Source organism: Miscanthus floridulus, chromosome 4 (assembly GCF_019320115.1).
Source record: "Miscanthus floridulus cultivar M001 chromosome 4, ASM1932011v1, whole genome shotgun sequence".
NCBI lineage: Eukaryota > Viridiplantae > Streptophyta > Magnoliopsida > Poales > Poaceae > Miscanthus > Miscanthus floridulus.
The window spans coordinates 113,129,373-113,151,694 of NC_089583.1; the positions used below are offsets into that span (position 1 = coordinate 113,129,373).

Below are 22,322 nucleotides of genomic sequence, written 5' to 3' on the forward strand. Positions count from 1 at the left end.
TCGCAAGACTACAAGCCCTGACAAGTACAACAATGGTGTGCGCAAGCACCAAGTGATAAGAGGTGTGCAAACCTCACTAAACACTAGGCCTAAATCTAGAGCAAACGCATAAGCGGTGGTCTAATCAACCTAAGCATTTTATAAAGCACCTACGCTAATCACCTAATTAATCACTAAGCACTATACAAGTGGAGATCACTAAAATAGTGTATCAACACCCTTGGTATATTTCCTCAGCTCTCCTCTCCTCAAATGGCCAGTTGGGGGGTCTATTTATAGCCCCACAAGTGAGAACTAGCCATTGGACTCGAGACTCAACTTTCTGCTAGTGACCGGACGCTAATCACGTCTCAATCGGATACGTCTGGTCCTACCGACAGTTGAAGTGCACGTGTTGATCGGACTCTAGGCTGAGTTCGGTCGCGCTAGCACCGCTCTGGAACCTTTCTGGACATGATCGGACACTACTTCTTGGTGCGTTTAGTCGTCCTACCATCGCATCCGGTCACACTGAGAACGTTGCCGTTGATGATGAACAGTGAAGTTTGTGTGTCCAGTCACTACCTTGCTCAATGTCCGGTCACTGCTGCTGACGCCTGCTGTTGCCAAGCAACTGATCGGCCGCGTCTGGTCCTCATAGGGCCATGTCCGGTCACCTCTATGGAGCTCATTTCTTCACGATCTTGCGTCCGGCTTGGTTCCCATCTTTGTGCTTGGACTTTGCTTCATATCTTGGGTCTTGTCTTATGCTTCTAGGGTCTTGCTTATGGTGTTGATCGTGGGATTATCATGTCACCTTCGTCCAAGTCACGTCTTACACCCTATTGAACTACAAAATAATTACTTGCAAATTCATTAGTCTAATTTGGTTGTGTTAGTCATCAAACACCAAAATCCAAAGTAAATGGGCCTATGGTCCATTTTCCTTACAATCTCCTTCTTTTTGGTGATTGATGACAACACGACCAAAGCAAGCAAATAATAAACATTTTGGAACTTAAAAACTATTTACTTGCTAGGATGCAATGCAAATGGCAAGGTTATATGATGCTAAAAGATACCATATGTAAACATCTTTAGAAACTTAACTTGCCCTTGCAAATATCCCCATGTGGCATTATGGATTTAAGCCTCCTCCTAACTTCATAATCCACTATCCTTCCTTTTTCAGACCATTATCACTTATAAATTATTATGATTGTGCTTGCTTTTGGTCCTACAAATTCTCCCCTTTGGAATCAAACACCAAAAAGAAAGACATTAGTAGCACAAGGGAGGATCAAACTTGTGATCCTTTGTATGTGGAGTGGAATAGGTCACAAAATTTGACTCTTACATTACATAGACTAAGCTCCCCCTAAATATATGCATACATATGATGAAGAATGTAGTTTATGCATAATTGACAAATTAATGCTCAAGGGAGTTTAATCTATATAATGCATGGAGAAAGCATATAAATACCAAAGTGAAATCAATATGATGATATCAGTTTAGAAATACAACATGTGGAAACCAATTTGATTTATACCACTTGCAACAGGTGGTGGATATTTGAAGTATGATGCTTAACTCCGTGGACTCTATTTTCCTTACAACGAGACTACTACACACATGATAAGCTTGAAAATACGTTAGTCTCAAAGCATCCAACTTGTAGAGTAATCTCCCTCTAAATTTGTGCACACAAGTATGGAATACTTGTAGGAGACATGCACATTGATTTTTAGAATAAAAAATACCAATTGAAAGATGACATCACATGAATGTGAGAATCATTTTTGAAAGTGATATTCGGGAGAAATTATCTAAAATTTTGACTTTGGCACATATTAGATGAACAAATGTAAAACAAGCTATGTGTCGTGCTCCTAAACAATTTAAACCATGTAGGTTTGCTCTAAGGGTTAAGAGTGAAACCGAGCAAGCCTACCATATGATATACCTAGTGTATGCAAGATAAAAGATTAAACATGCAAATGCAAACCTAGGCATAAAAAGGAACTAGATGCTAATTAAAATTGCAAGAAATTAAATCTAGTTACATAACATGGGAAGAGGAATTTGGGTCCATAGTATTCACTAACCCACTTGGCGAATACCTTGTCCATTATGATGCACCCCATGAAATGCACCCATACTTTGCCAAGTCTCCAAATTCCCCAAAGTCCATCGGACTTCTCACTTCCCTTTCGGGATCTAAACCTTCTTGGTGCTCTTCATGTTGGAAATGATCTTTTTTGTCACCCAAATGCGTTTGGCCCCATTGTTGGCTTGCTTGTTCACCTTGATGACCACCACCTTGTCATTTTTCTTATTCTTCAAGAGATAAGGTGTGGAGGCCTTTTTGTCCACCTTGTTGGTGTAGGTGTTAGAGAGCTTGCTTGTTTCCTTTTTGTTTTTCTCTTTCTTCTTAGCTCCTCCCCCATTCTTCACCTTGCACTCATAGGACATGTGGCCTTCCTTGTGACATATGTAGCAAACTACTATTTGTCCTTCACCAAGCTTCTTCACTCCCTTAATGGTGTTATCTTGATGATGTTGGGCTTGCTTCGTTTTGCCTTTTACTTGAGTCAAGTCCTTAGTAAGGCAAGCCACTTCTTGCTTGAGTTGCTCATTCTCCATTGTGACCTCTTGTGTGCATGTATCTACAACAACTTTCTCAACACAAACTTGGTTGCACAAAGGTGAGTCTAAATATAAATCATTGCAAGAAGTAGAAGCATCCTTTTTAGGCATGTTAAAGATAGAACTTTTCTTTTTAGGTGCCTCGGTGAGGGTTGTATCGACGGCTTCAAGATTAGCAACTTTATTAGTTAGCTCATCATAATGTTTGCACATGGTTTCCATTTTAGCAAGCAAACTTTTATAAGCATCTTGTGAGCTAGCTAACTTTTCTTTTAATTTTTAATTTTTCTTTACAAGTTGCTCATCATTGATTGTGCATGCATTTATTATTGCACTAGCCTTAAGTTACTCAATTTTAGTAGATAGTTCTATATTGAGATTAGCAAATGTCTCATATTGTTCAAACAAGATTTTATATGCTTCTTGTGAACTATCTAGCTTTTCTTGCAATATTTTTAGCTTCTTTTGTTGGCTAGTGTAAGCCTTAGCATATTTAAGATTTTCTTGTATAAGTTCATTAAGAGAAGATATTTCATCATCACTATCACTCTCACTAGAGGATGAGCTTTCATTACCTCATGTCATAAGGCACACATGAGAAGAGCTTGATGATGAGTGCTTGCGGCCTCATCTCTTATGATGGTCTTCTACTTCACTTGAAGAATCATCCCATGACCATATTGATGTGAGGGCTTTGTCCTTGCACGCCTTCTTCTTTGTCTTGGGTGTGGGCTTGTTTGGATAAACTTTCACAAAGTGCCCTAACTCGCCGCATCCATAGCATCCTTTCTTTCTTTGCTCATTTCTTTGATTGGTGAAGATGAAATCTTGAATTTGGATGGGCACACCCTTGACATTGAGCCTTTAGATAATCTTCTCTACCTTATTTATAAGTTTGATTGATTCTTCATCAAAGTCGGAGGTGGAGGAGGAAAATTGATCATCATCACTTGAATCTTCATCATCATCATCATCATCATCATCATCGACTTCTTCATCATCTTCACTTAAGGAGCTTGAGCTTGAGCTTGTCTCAACTTGCTTGCCCTTTATCTTCTTTTTCTCATTACATGCGAGAGCTTTACCTTTGCTTGATGATGAGGCTTCTTCTTGAACCATCTTCCATGATATTTCAAATGCCACTATCTTGCCAATGACTATGGCCGGGGTCATGGTTCTCAAGTCCGCCATGTTGTGAAGGATGGTGATGATGCTTGCATATTTCTTTTATGGTAGCATGGGGATGATCTTCCTCACGATGTCCGCATCATCTAGGTTCCTTAATCCTATTGAATGGAGTTCATTGATAATTAGATTCAAACGAGAATACATATCATGAATAAGCTTATCATCATTCATTTTAAAGGAATCATAATTTTGTTTAGCTAGACAATATTTTTGCTCATAGACATTAGTTGTGCCATCATGGAGCTCTTGGAGTTTTAACCAAATTTCATGTGCCGTATTTAAAGTGAACACTTGATTAAACACATTCATGCTAAAAGACTCAAACAAGCAATTTTTAGCTCTAGCATTGAAATGAATTTCTTTTTCTTCACTCTTTATGGGTTTATCGGGATTCTTAATATGTTTCATCCCATCATAAGTGACTCGCTAAATACTCAAATCTACCACCTCAAGGTGACAAGCCGTTCTAGCTTTATAGTAGGGGAAGTTAGTGTCGTTAAAGTGCGGAGGTCTAGAGGTATCCATCCCAACCACTCTAAATAGCGTCGGCCCAATGGCAGTAAAGCCAAAGGTCCAAATTGAGCCAACCGACTCCGATACCACTTGTAAGGGACCATGATGTCTAAGAGGGGGGGGGGGTGAATTAGACAACTTAAAATTCTACTTCTAACTTAGGCCTCTCATTTCACCTAGTCTAAACCTATGTAAAAGATAAACTATCTAAATATGCAACTACGATTTTGCTAGTGTATTGCTATCTCTACCACAAAAAAGAGTTATGCAACCTAGGTTCTAAACCTATCAACTAGCATATCACTAAGCTAGGAAAGTAAAGCACAAATCAAGATTGCAATGAAAATGCGAAAGCTAAAGAGTAAGGTAGAGATATGCAAACTCCTGTCGACGACTCCGTATTTTTACCGAGGTATCAAGAAGCACGCAAGCTTCCCTCTAATCCTCGTTGGAGCCCCTCGCAAGGAATCCCACGCAAGGGCTAAGCTCTCAATCGGGTAACTCTATGGATAGCTCCGAGCCTTCCCCACGCGCAAGTGGGTCTACGGTGTGCATTCTGGTAAGCCTCTCCTGGTCCGCTCTCGACCTTCTTCACTATCAAGCTTCTGGCCGAACCACCACGGGCCTTGTTTCCTTCGGTACACGGTGGCGGCCACACCACAAATGCGGTTGGTGTGGTCTTGTAAGACTACAAGCCCTGCTGAGTACAACAATGGTGCGCGCAAACATCGAGTGATAAAAGGTGTGCAAACCTCACTAAACACTAGGCCTAAACCTAGAGCAAGCGTATAAGCGGTGGTCTAATCAACCTAAGCATTTCGCAAAGCACCTACGCTAATCATCTAATGAATCACTAAGCACTATGCAAGTGGAGATCACTAAAATAGTGTATCAACACACTTGGTATGTTTCTCAGCTCTCCTCTCCTCAAATGGCCAGTTGGGGGGGGTCTATTTATAGCCCCACTAAGTGAGAACTAGCAGTTGGACCTGAGACCCAACTTTCTGCTAGTGACCAGACGCTGATCATGTCCCGATCGGACGTGTCCAGTCCTGTCGACCATTGGAGTGCGCGCGTTGATCAGACTCTAGGCCGAGTCCAGTCTCACTCGATCGAACACATCTGGTCACGCTGGCATAGCTCTAGAACCTTTCTAGATATGATTGTACGCTACTTCTTGGTGTGTCCGGTCGTCCTACCATCGCATCCGGTCACGCTGAGAACGTTGTCGTTGATGATGAACAGTGAAGTCCGTGCATCCGGTCACTACCTTGCTCAGCGTCTGGTCACTGCTGTTGACGCCTGCTGTTGTCAAGCAACTGATCGGACATGTTCGATCCTCATAGGGCCATGTCCAGTCACCTCTGTGGAGCTCATTTCTTTGTGATCTTGCGTCCTGCTTAGTTCCTATCTTCGTGCTTGGACTTTGCTTCATATCTTGGGTCTTCTCCTATGCTTCTAGGGTCTTGCTTACGGTGTTGATCGTGGGATCATCATGTCGCCTTCATCCAAGTCACGTCTTGCACCTTATTAAACTACAAAATAATTACTTGTAAATTCATTAGTCCAATTTGGTTGTGTTGGTCATCAAACACCAAAATCCAAAGTAAATAGGCCTAGGGTCCATTTTCCTTATAGCAAGTAATGATGTTGTATAGATGCTTTTGTGTTGTTCAACAACTAAAGCTGTTGTATATGTAACCATGGTTTACTTTGTGTTTGTTCATATTCGATGGATTTGTCATTGTGCTATCCATTTCACATTGCAAGCACGACAAACACAATAAAATAAGGCACTACACATAAACCATTACTCCTCCAGAGTACAAGCAACCAAAAGAGCATTAGTACGCTCTACATATTGCTGCAATCATGCCTAAACAATAGCAACAAAACACTACTAGGGCCTATGTACAATCAAAAGACCATGTGGGAGACAACTTATGTACAACATCCATCACAAGCAAAAGGCCTCCACTACGTTCTTCATAATTTACGCCTGGTGGTAATAATTTTTGCCACAAAATGTCTATTAACGTACACTTGAAGCTTGTTTCCTTCGGTACACGGTGGCGGCCACACCACAAATACGGTTGGTGTGGTCTTGTAAGACTACAAGCCCTGCTGAGTACAACAATGGTGCGCGCAAACATCAAGTGATAAGAGGTGTGCAAACCTCACTAAACACTAGGCCTAAACCTAGAGCAAGCGCATAAGCGGTGGTCTAATCAACCTAAGCATTTCGCAAAGCACCTACGCTAATCATCTAATGAATCACTAAGCACTATGCAAGTGGAGATCACTAAAATAGTGTCTCAACACACTTGGTATGTTTCTCAGCTCTCCTCTCCTCAAATGGCCAGTTGGGGGGGTCTATTTATAGCCCCACTAAGTGAGAACTAGCAGTTGGACCTGAGACCCAACTTTCTGCTAGTGACCAGACGCTGATCATGTCCCGATCGGACGTGTCCAGTCCTGTCGACCATTGGAGTGCGCGCGTTGATTAGACTCTAGGCCGAGTCCAGTCTCACTCGATCGAACACATCTGGTCACGCTGGCATAGCTCTAGAACCTTTCTAGATATGATTGTACGCTACTTCTTGGTGTGTCCGGTCGTCCTACCATCGCATCCGGTCACGCTGAGAATGTTGTCGTTGATGATGAACAGTGAAGTCCGTGCATCCGGTCACTACCTTGCTCAGCGTCTGGTCACTGCTGTTGACGCCTGCTGTTGTCAAGCAACTGATCGGACATGTTCGATCCTCATAGGGCCATGTCCAGTCACCTCTGTGGAGCTCATTTCTTTGTGATCTTGCGTCCTGCTTAGTTCCCATCTTCGTGCTTGGACTTTGCTTCATATCTTGGGTCTTCTCCTGTGCTTCTAGGGTCTTGCTTACGGTGTTGATCGTGGGATCATCATGTCGCCTTCATCCAAGTCACGTCTTGCACCTTATTAAACTACAAAATAATTACTTGTAAATTTATTAGTCCAATTTGGTTGTGTTGGTCATCAAACACCAAAATCCAAAGTAAATAGGCCTAGGGTCCATTTTCCTTATAGCAAGTAATGATGTTGTATAGATGCTTTTGTGTTGTTCAACAACTAAAGCTGTTGTATATGTAACCATGGTTTACTTTGTGTTTGTTCATATTCGATGGATTTGTCATTGTGCTATCCATTTCACATTGCAAGCACGACAAACACAATAAAATAAGGCACTACACATAAACCATTACTCCTCCAGAGTACAAGCAACCAAAAGAGCATTAGTACGCTCTACATATTGCTGCAATCATGCCTAAACAATAGCAACAAAACACTACTAGGGCCTATGTACAATCAAAAGACCATGTGGGAGACAACTTATGTACAACATCCATCACAAGCAAAAGGCCTCCACTATGTTCTTCATAATTTACGCCTGGTGGTAATAATGTTTGCCACAAAATGTCTATTAACGTACACTTGAAGCAAGTGATCAGGTGTGTTACCTATTCTTCATAGTCAGTCACTTTTCACCTGCGAATGGCCATGCAAATCCACGCCATCATGCACCCAGCTTGCCTCATCGTTCGTTGACATATCAGAGACGCTGGCCTTTTGGTCTCCAAGTTCGTCCTTGGGGCTAAGGTTCTGCTCCTTGTCCTCCTTGCCGCTATTGTTCTCCAACATCTGCTTAGAGGTGTCCTGCTTCTCCTTCTCCTCCTTGGACCATGTCTTAGGATCCTTCTCTTCCTTGGTAACAATTTGCCTTGCATGTTCTTGCTCCTACTCTTGGGATAAAATAAGCTGACGCCATTCATGAAGCATGTGCCTGCACACAGTATGTATAGATGGTCATTAGGCAGCCATCCTGAAGCCTGAAGGCTAGCTGATTACGCAACAATGATATAAGACTTCATGGTCTCCTACTAAGTGACGTCCAGTTAGCAGGTTTACTTAGAGGTCATTGTCATTAGCTTAATTAGATTACTAATTAGTAGTTTAGAATTCTATACTTCTTGCTGACCAAAGAAAATAATTCCATACACTGCTTTTTCCTCACCTCCTACTTTCAGAAAGAATGTTTTATATTGCTTTATTAATTATTCAACATTCGTAATAGATTGCTGCAGGAATTATAGCTTGCTCGATGGTATTTAGATGCTTTTCTCTTATGTCTCATACATCTTTTTTCTATCAAGATTCAAGAGATAAATACTTTTAATTGAAGATGTTTTGTTATGTTCCTCATTAGTGAAGATGGATCATCGTCTTCCATGATTGGAGATTTCAAGACAAAATCAGGAAGATCCATTACTTACTGAAGACGCCACTACAAATTATCAGCGCACCAACTTAAGTATTTTAGTGCTAGTAGCGTAAACATTCATAGTTTGCAAATAATTAGTGCTGGCAGCATAAAATGGCTTACCCCAAACCACGGCGACCTTGGCTAAAGCACGGCCCAGCAATGGTGCTCACAACAATAAGGTCCTGTGGCTCTGTCTCGGGCACAAATTCATCGTCGCTGGTAAGTAAAGATGAACTCTTATCACCTCCTTCAGGCAAATTAGGGATCAACTCGAACTGATCAGCTTCGCCTTCCTGGGTATCTTGAGCAAAATCTTGACCTTCAATGGCGATGCGGTTCCACTTCCGGTCCCACCAAGTTCTAGGACGACGATCTCGGCCATGCATGCGAGTTGTAGGCCGCATCCCTCGGGTTGATTGGATCCCCAAGGCGCGCCTCATCCGCAGGCGACGGAGGAATCCACCGGTCCCGTGCGGCCCCTTGCAACCTGCCATCCGACGAACGCCTTGGTTGCACGTCGTGGCCCGTACGTCGGCAAACTAGGCAGGCCCACGCCACCACTGTCGGACACGACGTGAATCCGAATGGAGGGGGCCGCCTCCTGGCTCCCGGCTGCCGTGGCACGGCAGAGGACGTGGCCGGAGGAAGCCAGGGCGGAGGAGAAGACGAAGATGGCTCAGATCCGTCGGCGCAGCTCCGGCTGAGGAAGAGAGAGAGGGGCGGAGCGGGGCGAGACAGAGGATGGTGTCGGTCGTGTGCCGACGGAGGTGCCGGCGGACGGCAGGCCCCAGCCGTGTCGGCAGAGGTGGTGGTGGACGGCAGACCCGGCGGTGCTGTGGTGGAGGTGGCATTGGTCGTTGGAGGAAGTCTGCGCTTTTTTTATTGTGGGCCGCGACGTCTAGACGTGAAGTGGACGGCACAAGCGAAGGGATAAGGCTGGGGCGCTGGGTGAGTGGATGTGGACACGGACAGCTGTCGGTACGGTACCTATTTTTAGACATGTAAACATACCTCAGCAACATTGATTTTAGGACAAAATTTAAATCTTAAAATGACTCTTTTCCTAGGACCGAGGGAGTACTGACGATGTTCTTTCTTTTATTATCTTTTCATTTTATCGGGCTAAAAAGACCTACTCATGTCACTATTGAAGATGCCCTAGACTATCCGTGGCAGCGTGAGTGAAAAGTGAAAACCACGCTACTGTATAATTTGGAAAGAATGCACCCATGGCCCACACGCAGGGTCGGCAGTCACCACCGGTCATCGTCGCTGAACAGCCACACCCTCCCGCTCCCACAGTCCCACCTCGCCGCGGCCCGTCCCTTTCCCCCTTCCGCGTCGCCGTCGCCGCGATCTGGCCGAAGCAAGTTCCCACGCACTCGTTCCTATCCCCTCGCGCCGGCGTGGGTCGCGCAGGGAGCGGAGCTGAGCCACCGGTATCAGATATCCAGGCCACGATGATTTACGGGTCGCACTCTCACCAACCACCCTTCTCGTCGCCTCGTAGGCTACCAGATCCGCAGCCCGCACCTTTGACTGTTTATTTATTGGGGAGGCCGGATGCGGAGGCGTGGGTTGGTGAGGGACTCGGATCAGCAGCAGCTGATCAGGAGGCCGGTCGGCCATGGAGGAGGGAGGCGAGCACACGAGTCTTCTGGTCAAGGTACGGCGAACCTGCTGTCGATTGGCCTCCGCCGAATCGGAGCTAGCTCTTAATTGCTTGCCGCGGAATGGTTTATTTCCTGGGTTAGGGGATCACGCTCGCCAGGAGGCAGGAGCGAAATGCGGTGCTAGAACCGCGTGCCTTTGTATCCCAAAAGCGGCGGTTTGGATATCCAAGTTTCATTTTGAGTTTCACAAAGGGGTTAGGCAAAATATTCAGTGCAAACCACATCTTCTGTGCAATCCATGAAAACCCCATTAAAACCATACTTAGGAGCAAAATTTGAGATTCAAACTCGTTCTGCAAAAATCCATATGAAAATAACAAATTTCATTGGCATATGCACTAGAGGGAAATTTGTTATTTTTATATGGATTTTTGTAGAACGAGGTTGAATCTCAAATTTTATGACAATGCACATCTACAGATGCACTATTGGTGTGCATAGTCTCAAATTTTTTGAAAACTCCTAAGTATGGTTTTGCAAAGGGTTTTCAAGATTGCACTGAAGATGTGGTTTGCACTGAATATTTTGCCAAGGGGTTATGAGTCTAGAACTGTTGAACAGGCTGACGGGCATCTGATCGTGACATGCATGCATAGTGAATTGCTCGTGAATATCAAATATGTGTTACTCCGTTGTGGGAAAAACGTTCAATTCTGTAGATCATGCAGTATGCACAGATGTGTAGTACATGGAAGTCGTTGCATGTAAGTTTGGGATCTGAAAATGAGGGGAAATGATTGCAAAATTTCTTGCGTACATTGACTGCACAACTTAGATGATTGGATTTCATTACAGAAAGTTTTCAGATAAACTGTCGAAAATTTGTTTACTGTGAGAAACATTATGGTCTCATATGTTAATACCTGGCCTTCCTTCAGGATGATGCATCATGTCATGGCGAGGAAGCACAAAGTCTATTGGAAGCAAATCTAGGGCCACAGCTGAAAAGTAAATGCTCTGACTGGAGAGCACCAGCACTCATCCTGGGTGAGTCAAGCGGTGCCAAGTCTAGCTTTTGTTCTGTGCAGTGTCAGTATGTTCTTTGAAGCTGTCTGATAGCCAACTCATGTATAGAGCACCTATCACTCTTTTACATGCTTTAGTGTGATTTCTTATGAGATGCTTGTTTTTTTTCTGGCTACTGGTATACAAAAGAGTGATAGGTGCTCTACACGCGAGTTGATATTCTTCTATGGTTAGCTGATCCATGGTTAGGGTATCAATTCTAGCCACATTCCTATAATTAGCCTATTTATGTTTAACTGATCAATTCTCTGGGTGATATTCTTCTTGATTCTGTGACTAAGAGACTGCATTCCTTGATCGGGAGGATGTTAATCAGTTCAAATCCTGCAGGATTGGAATGCTTGGAGAGCATGGCTTTTAATGGCATTGCCACAAACCTAGTCGTGTATCTCCGTTCAGTCCTCCATGGTGGTATTGCTTCCAGTGCATCAACAGTATCTCTTTGGTACGGGACAAGCTTCTTTGTGCCAATGCTTGGAGCCGCTATAGCAGATACTTGCTTGGGAAATTATAAGACCATCTTGATCTCCCTTATCATGTACCTATTTGTAAGATATTTTTTTCCTGCTCAGCTGCTTGTTCTTATTCAGCTCTTTTCATTTCGACTTTGGTAGACTATATATAAATAAAATGCCAATGCTGATTGCAGGGAATGGTACTAATTACAGTTGCAACATTTCTGCCTTCTGCTTCAATCTTATGCGACGTCAACGCATGCTTGTCATCAAATGGAACTCAAACCGTGATTTTCTTTGCTGGTTTGTATCTCACTGCTGTTGGATGTGGAGGAGTAAGATCTGCATTGCTTCCATTTGGTGCAAACCAGTTCAACAATGAGAACGGTCTAGTAGACATAAAAAAGAGAAGAAATTTCTTCAGTTCGTTCTATATATGTGTCATCTTTGGTGTGATTACTTCTGGGACAATTATAGTTTGGGTTCAGGAAAATGTGAGCTGGGCTATAGGATATGGAGTTGCCACTACATGCATAGGTCTTGCTTTGTTAGGATTTGTGGTCGGAACACCAATATTCCAACACGATGAGCCTTGTGGTTCTCCAGTGAAGAGTATTTTCCAGGTTATTGTTGCCTCTTTTAGGAACATGAGCTTGGAAGTACCTGCTGATAACTCTCTTCTGTATGAGGTCAGGAGCAACCACATACAAAGGACAATACTTGCTCACTCTGATGATTTTAGGTACTTTTTTTCCGTTACTTACCATGAGACACTTGTATATATGGTGTTTTCTTTCTTGTTTCTCCTCCTCATTTTTTTTAAATCTTCTTAAAGCAATCACGCCAGTGGTGGTCAATTGTTAATTTCTTAATGATTTCTGGAGAATACCCATCATATATATACTAATTCAGGATGTTCAATCTACAAAATGTATATCTCTATCTCATGTATCCCATGATTTGAACCTAGTAATAAATAACTGTTCCTGAAACATGAAAGCCAATGAAAATTACCTTTTCATTTGGTTGATGTTCCCTTGCTATCCTGCACTTATTTAACTATCTGTCTGTTTCCATCATTTTGTCTCAGGTTCTTAGATAAGGCAGCAGTTATTTCTGATCCAAGCTTGGTGTATGGAGGCTGTCGAAGCTCATGGAGTTTGTGTACGGTTACTGAAGTTGAGGAACTGAAAATACTTATCCGCTTACTCCCAATATGGGTGACTGGAATATTCTTTGGTGCTGCAATCTCTCAAATGCACACCACTTTCATTCAGCAGGGAACTGTGATGAACACCAAGATTGGTTCCCTGTCCATTCCACCAGCATCCTTGTACTCATTTGAAGTGATATGTGTCACGCTCTGGGTACTTGCTGTGAACAAAGTACTTGTGCCGGCAACCCGAACGTATTTTGCAAATGGAGCCGAGCTCACACAGTTACAGAGGATTGGGATCGGTCGTTTCCTGATGATCTTTGCCATGGCAATGGCCGCACTTCTAGAAACCAAGAGGCTGCAGAGTGTTCAGGAGGGGGAACTGCTAAGCATTGTATGGCAGCTTCCACAGTACTTCGTCATTGCTGGGGCTGAGTGCTTTGCTATCATCACTCAGCTGGAGTTCTTCCATGGCCAGGCGCCAGACTCCATGAAGAGCATATTAACAGCATTTGCGTTGCTCACCACTGCCCTTGGGAATTACTTGAGCTCAGCTATCATCACCCTCATTGCAGGGGTGACCAGGGTATGGCATAGCCCTGGATGGATACCAGATGATCTGAACAAGGGACACCTTGATTACTACTACTGGTGTCTTACAGCCCTCTCGTTGGTGAATTTTGTTGTATATCTGTATTTTGCTAGTAAATACAAATTGAAGAAAGTTGTTATCTGCTAATACTACTAGTGAAATATCACCAAGTGTAACATGTGAATGTTTATTTTTATTCTTTATATGTATAGCAGTATAGGGCCATGGAAGGACCTTATTTCCCCAAAATATCGTCCCTTGTTCTTCTCATAGGTCATAGCGATGTGTAAATGCTAGGAGAAAGATGCATATTGTCTGTAGTAACTATTCATTCTCTGTTCTTATGCTGGAGGGATCTGTTGATTGTTTCAGTTATATACGAATGTAATACTGATTTGCTGGTGAAAGAAGTTTGGTGTAAACATGATAGTATGACCTGTTGGTGGAACAAAATCACTATACAATTGAACTATGATAGTATGACCTGTTGGTGGGACGGTGCTGGTTGTTGATCTTTAAGTTCCCCCCTTTTTTTTTGTTAATGAAGATGGAATTGGAGTTCCCTCTCGACAGGGAAGAATGCACTACATGGGAATCTAGTTGATTACTATAATGACATTTTATACCAAGTTTATGACCTTTTTAGCCATTTACTATTTTCTACGTTTCGAAATATAGGTTATTTTAGTTTAGTCATAAATTAAACCTTTTCAACTTTAACTAAGTTTTTGGAAAAAATACAACAACATTCACAACATTGAATTAGTTTTATTAAATCGAAGCTAAGTATTTTACCCTCGCAAAAACGTTAAAAAGTACTGTATGTTTGTAGTACATAGTACATTAACTTGTTGGTAAGTCATTGCCTATTTGTTATTGTAAACCCACATTTTAGAATAGTAGCAAAACTTCATCACAAACCATAGTATTCACCAAGAAGCCATCCTGACCGTCCGATCTCAGATCGGCCCTTGACATTTATACCTCGGCAGCAGAGACTGCAGAACCGAACATCCCAACGTTCCGAACCCTCCCCACTCCCCCGATCTCCGCCGCTCCAAAATGTGGCGCCGCCAGCTGCTCCTCCGCCTATTCCCATCTCCGGCCACCGGGGCCACCACCGCGCCCCCTTCGCCTTTCCTGCGACACCTCTCTACCTCAAGCACCCCGACCCCGACCCCGACCCCGACCCCGACCCCGACCCCGGCCACTTCCCTCGCTTCCTCCCTCGCGTCGGCGCTCACCGCGCTCTCCACGACCCCGCCGCCCGCCACCACCCCGGACGCCTACTTCTCCCTCCACTTCTCCGACGTGCGCCCCACCAACGCGCTCCTCGCCGAGGCGCTCGCGCTCTCCCCTCCCGCCACCTCCCGCGCCGCTGCCGATCTCTTCCGCTTCCTCGTCCGCCGCCGCTCGCTCCACCCCTCCGACGGCGCGCTCGCACCCGTCGTTCGCCACCTCGCTCGCCGCCGGGACTTCCCCGCCGTGCGCGCTCTCATCCAGGAGTTCCCCACCGCTCTCGGGCCCGCCACACTCGATGCCTATCTCCAGCAGCTCGCCCGAGCCGGGCGACCGACGGACGCTGTCAAGGTGTTCGACGAATTGCCGGAGCAGCTCCGTAACCGCGAGGTTCTAACTTTGCTGGTCTCCGCCCTTTCTGCCGAGGGCTTCCCCTCGCACGCGGAGCGTGCTGCCAAGAAGGTCGCCAATGAGATCTTCCCGGACGACAATATCTGTACTTTACTGGTATCTGGCTATGCCAATGCTAGTAAGCTCGACCATGCGCTCAGGTTGATTGGTGAGACACGTAGGGGTGGGTTCCAGCCAGGATTGGATGCATACAATGCTGTTCTTGATTGTGTGTGCCGGCTCTGTCGCAAGAAGGACTCGCTGAGGATGCCTATGGAAGCGGAGAAATTCTTAGCTGACATGGAAGCCAATGGCATTCCCCGTGATGCAGGGACATTTCGGGTTCTGATCACAAATTTTTGCAAGATCCGCAAGACAGAGGATGCCATGAATCTGTTCCAGCGTATGGGTGAGTGGGGCTGCTCACCAGATGCTGGCACGTACTTGGTGCTCATCAGGAGCTTGTACCAAGCTGCCCGGACTTCAGAGGGTGATGAGATGATGACGTGGATGCGGTCTGCAGGATTTGGAGATAAACTTGATAGGAAGGCGTACTATGGATTCATCAAGATTTTATGTGGGATTGAGAGGGTTGAGCATGCTGTCAAGGTATTCCGTATGATGAAAGGTTATGGGCATGCTCCTGGAGTAAAATCATATAGCTTGCTCATTGAGAAGCTGGCTAGGCACAATTTAGGGGATCGTTCCAATGCACTGTTCAGGGAGGCAGTTGCACGTGGTGTTCCTGTGGCACAAGGAGATTATACTATTGACAAAAGGTATGTCAAAGCAAAGAAGGAAAAGAAGGTGAAGAAGAGGCTGACTTTGCCGGAGAAGATGAGATTGAAGAGCAAGAGGTTATACAAGCTCAGAATGAGCTTTGTCAAGAAGCCCAAGCGTCGAATGCTCCGGGATTAAGCATAATTTTGGGTATTCTCATAATCATGCTGATTTCATTACTCGTTTATAATACTATCTTTGCTTCAGCATTTGCCATGTTGATGGTGATATTTTCTGAGAACCAGTTCGTCATTCTTTGTTAATCATTTTGTCCTGCACTGCTGCCACTATATCTTACTTCATCTCACTTGAATTATAGAAGCACAATGAAATCTTTTCCCCCCAAAGGTTCCAGTACGCAGATTCAAAACTCTGTTTAGAATATATTCTTTGACACCATTATAGTTAGATGCTTATCAAAAGCCTAGTTTCTCCATGAATGTGTATAAGACAAGTTATAAGGAAAAACGTACCAGTAGATGTATCATTGTGATGCTGAATATGCTGTAAAGTCAAGAAAATCTAGGAAGAAAGTTTGTTTGTTTGTTTGTTTGTTTTGGAATGAGGGAAGTTAGCATGTATTTGTCTAAAGTGGGTAGTTTCACTTGAATTATATTGCTCAGCTCGTATGATCGTATCAATTTTTTCTGTTCCAGTAACCACTAACCAGTAAATCATCCATGAATGCATTACAACATTTAAATGAGTGTAGTTTCTTAGGAATTTTTAGGTGCCCCCAACATTGCTTTCTCACGTTTTTTTTTTGTCAAACTGGCTATTTTGTTGTTTGTTTAATCTTCTGAAGCAGTTGCATAGATAATAGATATTAAATATTGGCACATTCAAAACGGTTTGCGGTTGTGTGTGTGTGGGGCCGGTTCGTTGTACTTTAAGTTCTCGTCTTCTTAATGCAATGATATGTAGCTTTCCTGCGTATTTGAGAAGAAAAAACCAATTTGTGGTCAAATGCAAATACTTGGTAAAATAAATACTAGAAATTTCATGAAAACCAAGACTCACTACTTACAAACACTCAAATTCCTGGATCACTCCTTTGTTAGGACTGGATGATGATAGAATGTGTATATATATCATATATACAAAGCCTATACATCAATATCAAAAGCTTCTGCTTTCATGTTCTCTGTCCAATGTTACCTGGCTCTCTGCCTCCATAAAGCTAGTAGAAATTGGAATTTCTTATCCCTCTTCATTTTGTGCAATCCATTCTGCTGCAGAATAATTCATGTGAACACTGCAGCTACATTTTTTTTAGAAAATCTTTTTTCTTTTACTTTATGGACCTTTCACTATGAAAGTAAAGTTGCTGTGCTCACTGCTCAGGTTCTCACACCAGTCTGAAATACGAGTTCCAAATAACTTCCTGTTATGTGTTCCTAAGGTTGCACTGATGCATAGTCTCTTACTATCATGCTGATGTTTTGATACATATACGCATGACCAGAGCATACTCCATATTGTAGGAGCGTTGGCTTGTATCCATTTTTAAGCTCCCGTATGGCACCAGAGCATATTCGGCATAGCATATTAGAATTTACTGAGCCCCACCACTACAAGTCTACATGTAGCCTTTTCCAACTTTTTGTACTGTATCATATCATGAGCTTGGCTTACAAATTTGGCTTCTTAGTTCTTACCATCCATTGTTGAACATATGGAATACGATGTGGTCATGCAGCATCTTCCTTGCTCTTAAGTTTGAGCATCCTTTATGGAATTGTTTAGTGTCAGAACATTTACCATGTTTGTGAAGTTGCGAGCCATCAACGCGTGTGTAACTGTTTGGTAGAGGCAACACTACTATGGGCCCACTGGTGGCTGTAAATTACAACATAAATGGAAATCATATAATATGCTAGAGGCCACTATCATTATCAGTGATTTTCCCAATCATCTCATTTGTTAGATTCCAGTTTAACCCAATTTTGTGCACACAACATGATTCCTCACTGAGAAATCAAGGATTTAAAAGTTTGTGCTTTTTGCTGAAAATGTTTTCTTTTGTAAACTGCCTGCACGTCTTTCTGCAACTGTGGTACTAATGGTTTGGTTTGTAATCATGTATCAGTTTGGTCGGAGCGGATGATCATGGGAATGGACACCACCAGATCCAGTTATAACCCGGAAGATCAGAAAATTGTTGCCCACACCGGAAGATCAGAAAATTGTTGTCTCTGAATTGTGGCTGTCCTTTTGAGTGGCCATGCAACATCATTTTTCGAAGGGGAGAGCTCAGTACGGTTTCATTTCTTTTGGGGCAGGGTTTGTGGCCTGGTGACTCCGGTGATGTTTGGTGCAACACCTTGCATTCCATTATAGCACAAATAATGTACCATTTCACTTAATTTAATTTACAATTCTGGTGATGTTCTGTACACCCTAGTTTTTCATAGAAAGCATTGGAAGTCTGCCACAACTCGTCCAAAACTAACTGGACCACCTCTTGCTGAAGACGTTGGCTGTTTCCCTGTTTCCCACACTTCTATGAGCGAAGACGTAATTTTTCAGCATGTTCGGTTGGCTGGTTCGTAAAGAACTATTGCTGGCTGGTTTGTGTGAGAGAAAAATACTGTTCCGGCTGAAAATTTACGATCGTTTACGATAAGGCACAGCCAAACGAACAGGCTGAATGTTCTCGAGTGCATGAGACTTCTACATGAGCATCAATTTTCACTCACTGAGAAATGACAATCGATAGTCTACACCTGCTTATTCAAAGTACGAGAGCCCAAGCCGCACGTGCGGGGCAGCTCGACAGATGGGCGCAACCGAAAGCACAAGGATAAAGCTACATTTGCAGTAGCAGAATGGAACTGTGGAAGACTAAAGGCTTCATAGGCGTACAGGAAGAGGGCGAAGGGGGAACGAGCCGTAGTTCGAGTGGCAACGCTGCAGGTGGTGCAGCGGCCGGTCGTGGGTTCGACCCACGAGATGGTTGCACCGAGAGGCGGAAAAAAAAAGAAGGGAGAAGGAGGCTGGAATTGGATTTCTTCTTAATGAAGAAGAGAGCAGGAGAAGCCCGCACACAACACAATCCGCAGCAGAGAAGTGCAGAGAATTTAGATCAAACCCAAGGTGTCGTCGCCTTCGTCCTCTCCCTCCCCCATCTCAAGTCCTGATGTCGACGTCCAGTCATCCAGCCTCTCCTCGATTTCCCTTTTCGGTATTTTAAATATAAATCGCCATCAATTCTGTACGCAATACGTTGAGTGGAAAGATCGTACGCATATATGTGCGTGCGCCTGCGCTTTCTTGCTTCACCTGCTCTCCTACGTAGTATGTGACAGCGATGCATCACGGCGTCCGGCTTTGAGATTGGAGCGTCACGGGCCGAGGCCGTATTCCTGAGCTGCGTATCCAGTCGCTAGAGATTGCGAGCTCGGCCCCTGTGAGCAAGAGGGTTGGTACTTGGTCTCATCTATGTTTTCTCCCTCTCCTCGGAGTCGCACGCTTGCGGCGGGATACATCGGCAGAGCCACGCCATGCTACAGCTCCTGCTCACGGGCTTCTGTCCCATCGTCGTTGACCCAGAGGGTCCTCGACGTCGACGATGATCCCTCCCTCAAGTCGCGATTCGTGGCGGGGCCGCGCCGTCCCTCACCTCTGGATACGCCACAAGCCCGTCTTCGGTGACCGTAAATGCCACCTGGAAAGCGGCCTGGCTGCCGGTGCGGCCCGTCACACTGGCTAGTACTTGGGAAAGGGCTTCGTTGGTGGCAGCTCTGTCTGGTCGTCTTCCCGGTGGACAAAGCCGCGTTTTTCCACGGGCCACCGTCCCCAACATTCGTCGATTCCAACCCCGCCTTGCCACCTCTCCGTGTTTTCAATGGTCAAAACCCACGCAGGCCGCAGTCGTCTTTTCCTCCCCGACCCGCGTTTCTTTATATCTCCCCCCCAAATTCCACCGCCACCAACCTCCCTCTTCCGTCCTCCTCTCCCACCACCGCCCCCCGCCGTCGCCTGCTGTTCCATGAAGGACTAATCCATCCATCGGCCCGCTGCTCAGCTATGGCGCAGCTCGCGGTGCGGTGGCTGCTGCTGTCCTTGCTCCTGGTGGTCTCGCCACCTGTGTCGGCTTCAGCTGGTATCGTGAAGCTCAACTCGTCGTCGCCCCTCTTTGGCATCGAGTTACCGGCGTTGAACACCGCCGTCGCCGTCACCGGCTGCGACAGCAAGCTGGCTGCAGCCGAGGAGGCGGTGGATAAGCAGAAGCCGCCGTCGCTGAAGCTGCACATGAACCGCCGCGCCGCCGCGGCGGAGGGGGGCAGGAACTCGGAAAGAGTCGCTCTTAGATTTGGCCAACAAGGACGCCGTCCGCATCGAGACGATGCACCGGAGAGCGGTGCGCTCCGGCGGGGACCGGAGGCCGGGGTCTTCGTCTCCGCGGCGGGCGCTATCGGAGCGGATGGTGGCGACGGTGGAGTCCGGCGTGGCGGTCGGGTCCGGCGAGTACCTGATGGACGTCTACGTCGGCACGCCGCCGCGGCGTTTCCGGATGATCATGGACACCGGCAGCGACCTCAACTGGCTGCAGTGCGCGCCGTGCCTGGACTGCTTCGAGCAGCTTGGCCCCGTGTTCGACCCGGCCGCGTCCTCCTCCTACCGCAACGTCACCTGCGGCGACCAGCGCTGCGGCCTCGTGCCGCCGCCCGAGCCGCCGAGGGCGTGCCGCCGCCCCGGGGAGGACTCCTGCCCCTACTACTACTGGTACGGGGACCAGTCCAACACCACCGGCGACCTGGCCCTGGAGTCCTTCACGGTCAACCTCACGGCCCCCGGCGCGTCCCGCCGCGTGGAGGGCGTCGTGTTCGGGTGCGGGCACTGGAACCGCGGCCTCTTCCACGGCGCCGCGGGGTTGCTGGGCCTCGGCCGTGGCCCGCTGTCGTTCGCGTCCCAGCTCCGCGCCGTGTACGGGCACACCTTCTCCTACTGCCTGGTGGACCACGGCAGCGACGTCGCCAGCAAGGTGGTGTTCGGGGAGGACGACGCCCTGTCTCTGGCGGCGCATCCGCAGCTCAACTACACGGCTTTCGCGCCCGCGTCGTCGCCGGCGGACACGTTCTACTACGTGAAGCTCAAGGGCGTCCTGGTGGGCGGCGAGCTGCTCAACATCAGCTCGGACACGTGGGGTGTGGGCGAGGGCGGATCCGGCGGCACCATCATCGACTCCGGCACCACGCTGGGCTACTTCGTGGAGCCGGCGTACCGGGTGATCCGGCAAGCGTTCATCGATCGCATGAGCAGGTTGTACCCTCTCATCCCGGACTTCCCGGTGCTGAGCCCGTGCTACAACGTGTCTGGCGTGGAGCGGCCGGAGGTGCCGGAGCTGTCGCTGGTGTTCGCCGACGGTGCCGTGTGGGACTTCCCCGCGGAGAACTACTTCATCCGGCTGGAGGACGGCATCATGTGCCTGGCGGTCCTGGGCACCCCGCGGACCGGCATGTCTATCATCGGCAACTTCCAGCAGCAGAACTTCCACGTCGTCTACGACCTGCAGAACAACCGGCTGGGCTTCGCGCCGCGGTGGTGCGCCGAGGTGTAGCCGCCGGCGAGGCCTGCCTGAGAGGACCAATAATTCGAGCTCAGTCCTCGGCTTCATTGATTGGATTGGGAGGCAAATTGGGTGTAGAAATTTTCGGACGTTGGCACGTACGCAAGCTCTAGCACAAAGGATTTTTTTTTTTAATTTTGCACTTATATTATCTCCAAGGAGAGGAGGTTAGGAATATTGTAGTACTAGGATCGTACCCGTGTGTTGTAACGGAAAAATGTTAATCCTAGCTCCGTGTCCAATGCCGATCACTCAAATTCTAGAAAATGTAAGTTGTAAGTTGTAGATCAAGAATGTATACTGCACACAAACTTCTTTTTTCCAAGTAATTGCTCATGAACATGTGATGTACAACAACAGAATAGATTTGATCTTTAAAAGGAGCATGCACAGATTGTTCTTCTGCAACGAGCAGGATGAAACTCCAGAGCACGTCATCGGCGGCTGTTCCATCGGGATGCAATTCTGGGTGAAGCTTGGGATGAACGAAATGACGGGAACATCCGTGGACAACATCCACAGACTCAATCCTCCAGCAGGAGTTCCAAAGGAGGAGTTTCCAGCGCTCATCGCCTTGGCTTGCTGGCAACTTTGGAAAACAAGAAATGCGGCAATCTTCAGAAATGAGCAGCATGTTCGACTGGTATTAAAGTCGGCTGAAGTTGTTTTAGTCGTGAGAGAAAAATACTGTAGATTCTAACTGCTAAGCCGGCTAATAAGTTGAATCGAACATGTCCAAAGCATCACACAAGTTCTGGCAGCCTGCAAAGCAACAGCAGAGCAATGGCGCTGCAGGTTTCCTAGGAAGAAGCGGC

General features: G+C 46.1%; 2 protein-coding genes and 1 pseudogene across 2 annotated transcripts; all 3 read left to right on the plus strand.

The window, feature by feature from the left end:
- The first annotated feature begins 9,955 nt into the window (after nucleotides 1-9,955).
- Nucleotides 9,956-13,936, plus strand: LOC136552679 (protein NRT1/ PTR FAMILY 8.3-like). Its single transcript, XM_066544246.1, has 5 exons — nucleotides 9,956-10,290; nucleotides 11,176-11,284; nucleotides 11,654-11,871; nucleotides 11,973-12,520; nucleotides 12,869-13,936. Exons 1-5 carry the CDS (start codon nucleotides 10,252-10,254, stop codon nucleotides 13,671-13,673), a joined length of 1,719 nt encoding a protein of 572 aa, XP_066400343.1. The 5' UTR covers nucleotides 9,956-10,251; the 3' UTR covers nucleotides 13,674-13,936.
- A 619-nt stretch (nucleotides 13,937-14,555) lies between these two features.
- On the plus strand, nucleotides 14,556-18,451 carry LOC136552680 (small ribosomal subunit protein mL104 (rPPR9)-like). Its single transcript, XM_066544247.1, has 2 exons — nucleotides 14,556-16,085; nucleotides 18,025-18,451. The coding sequence occupies exon 1, from the start codon at nucleotides 14,589-14,591 to the stop codon at nucleotides 16,071-16,073; it is 1,485 nt and encodes a 494-aa protein (XP_066400344.1). The 5' UTR covers nucleotides 14,556-14,588; the 3' UTR covers nucleotides 16,074-16,085; nucleotides 18,025-18,451.
- A 1,359-nt stretch (nucleotides 18,452-19,810) lies between these two features.
- On the plus strand, nucleotides 19,811-21,836 carry LOC136552682 (aspartic proteinase nepenthesin-2-like; annotated as a pseudogene).
- Nucleotides 21,837-22,322: the final 486 nt, after the last annotated feature.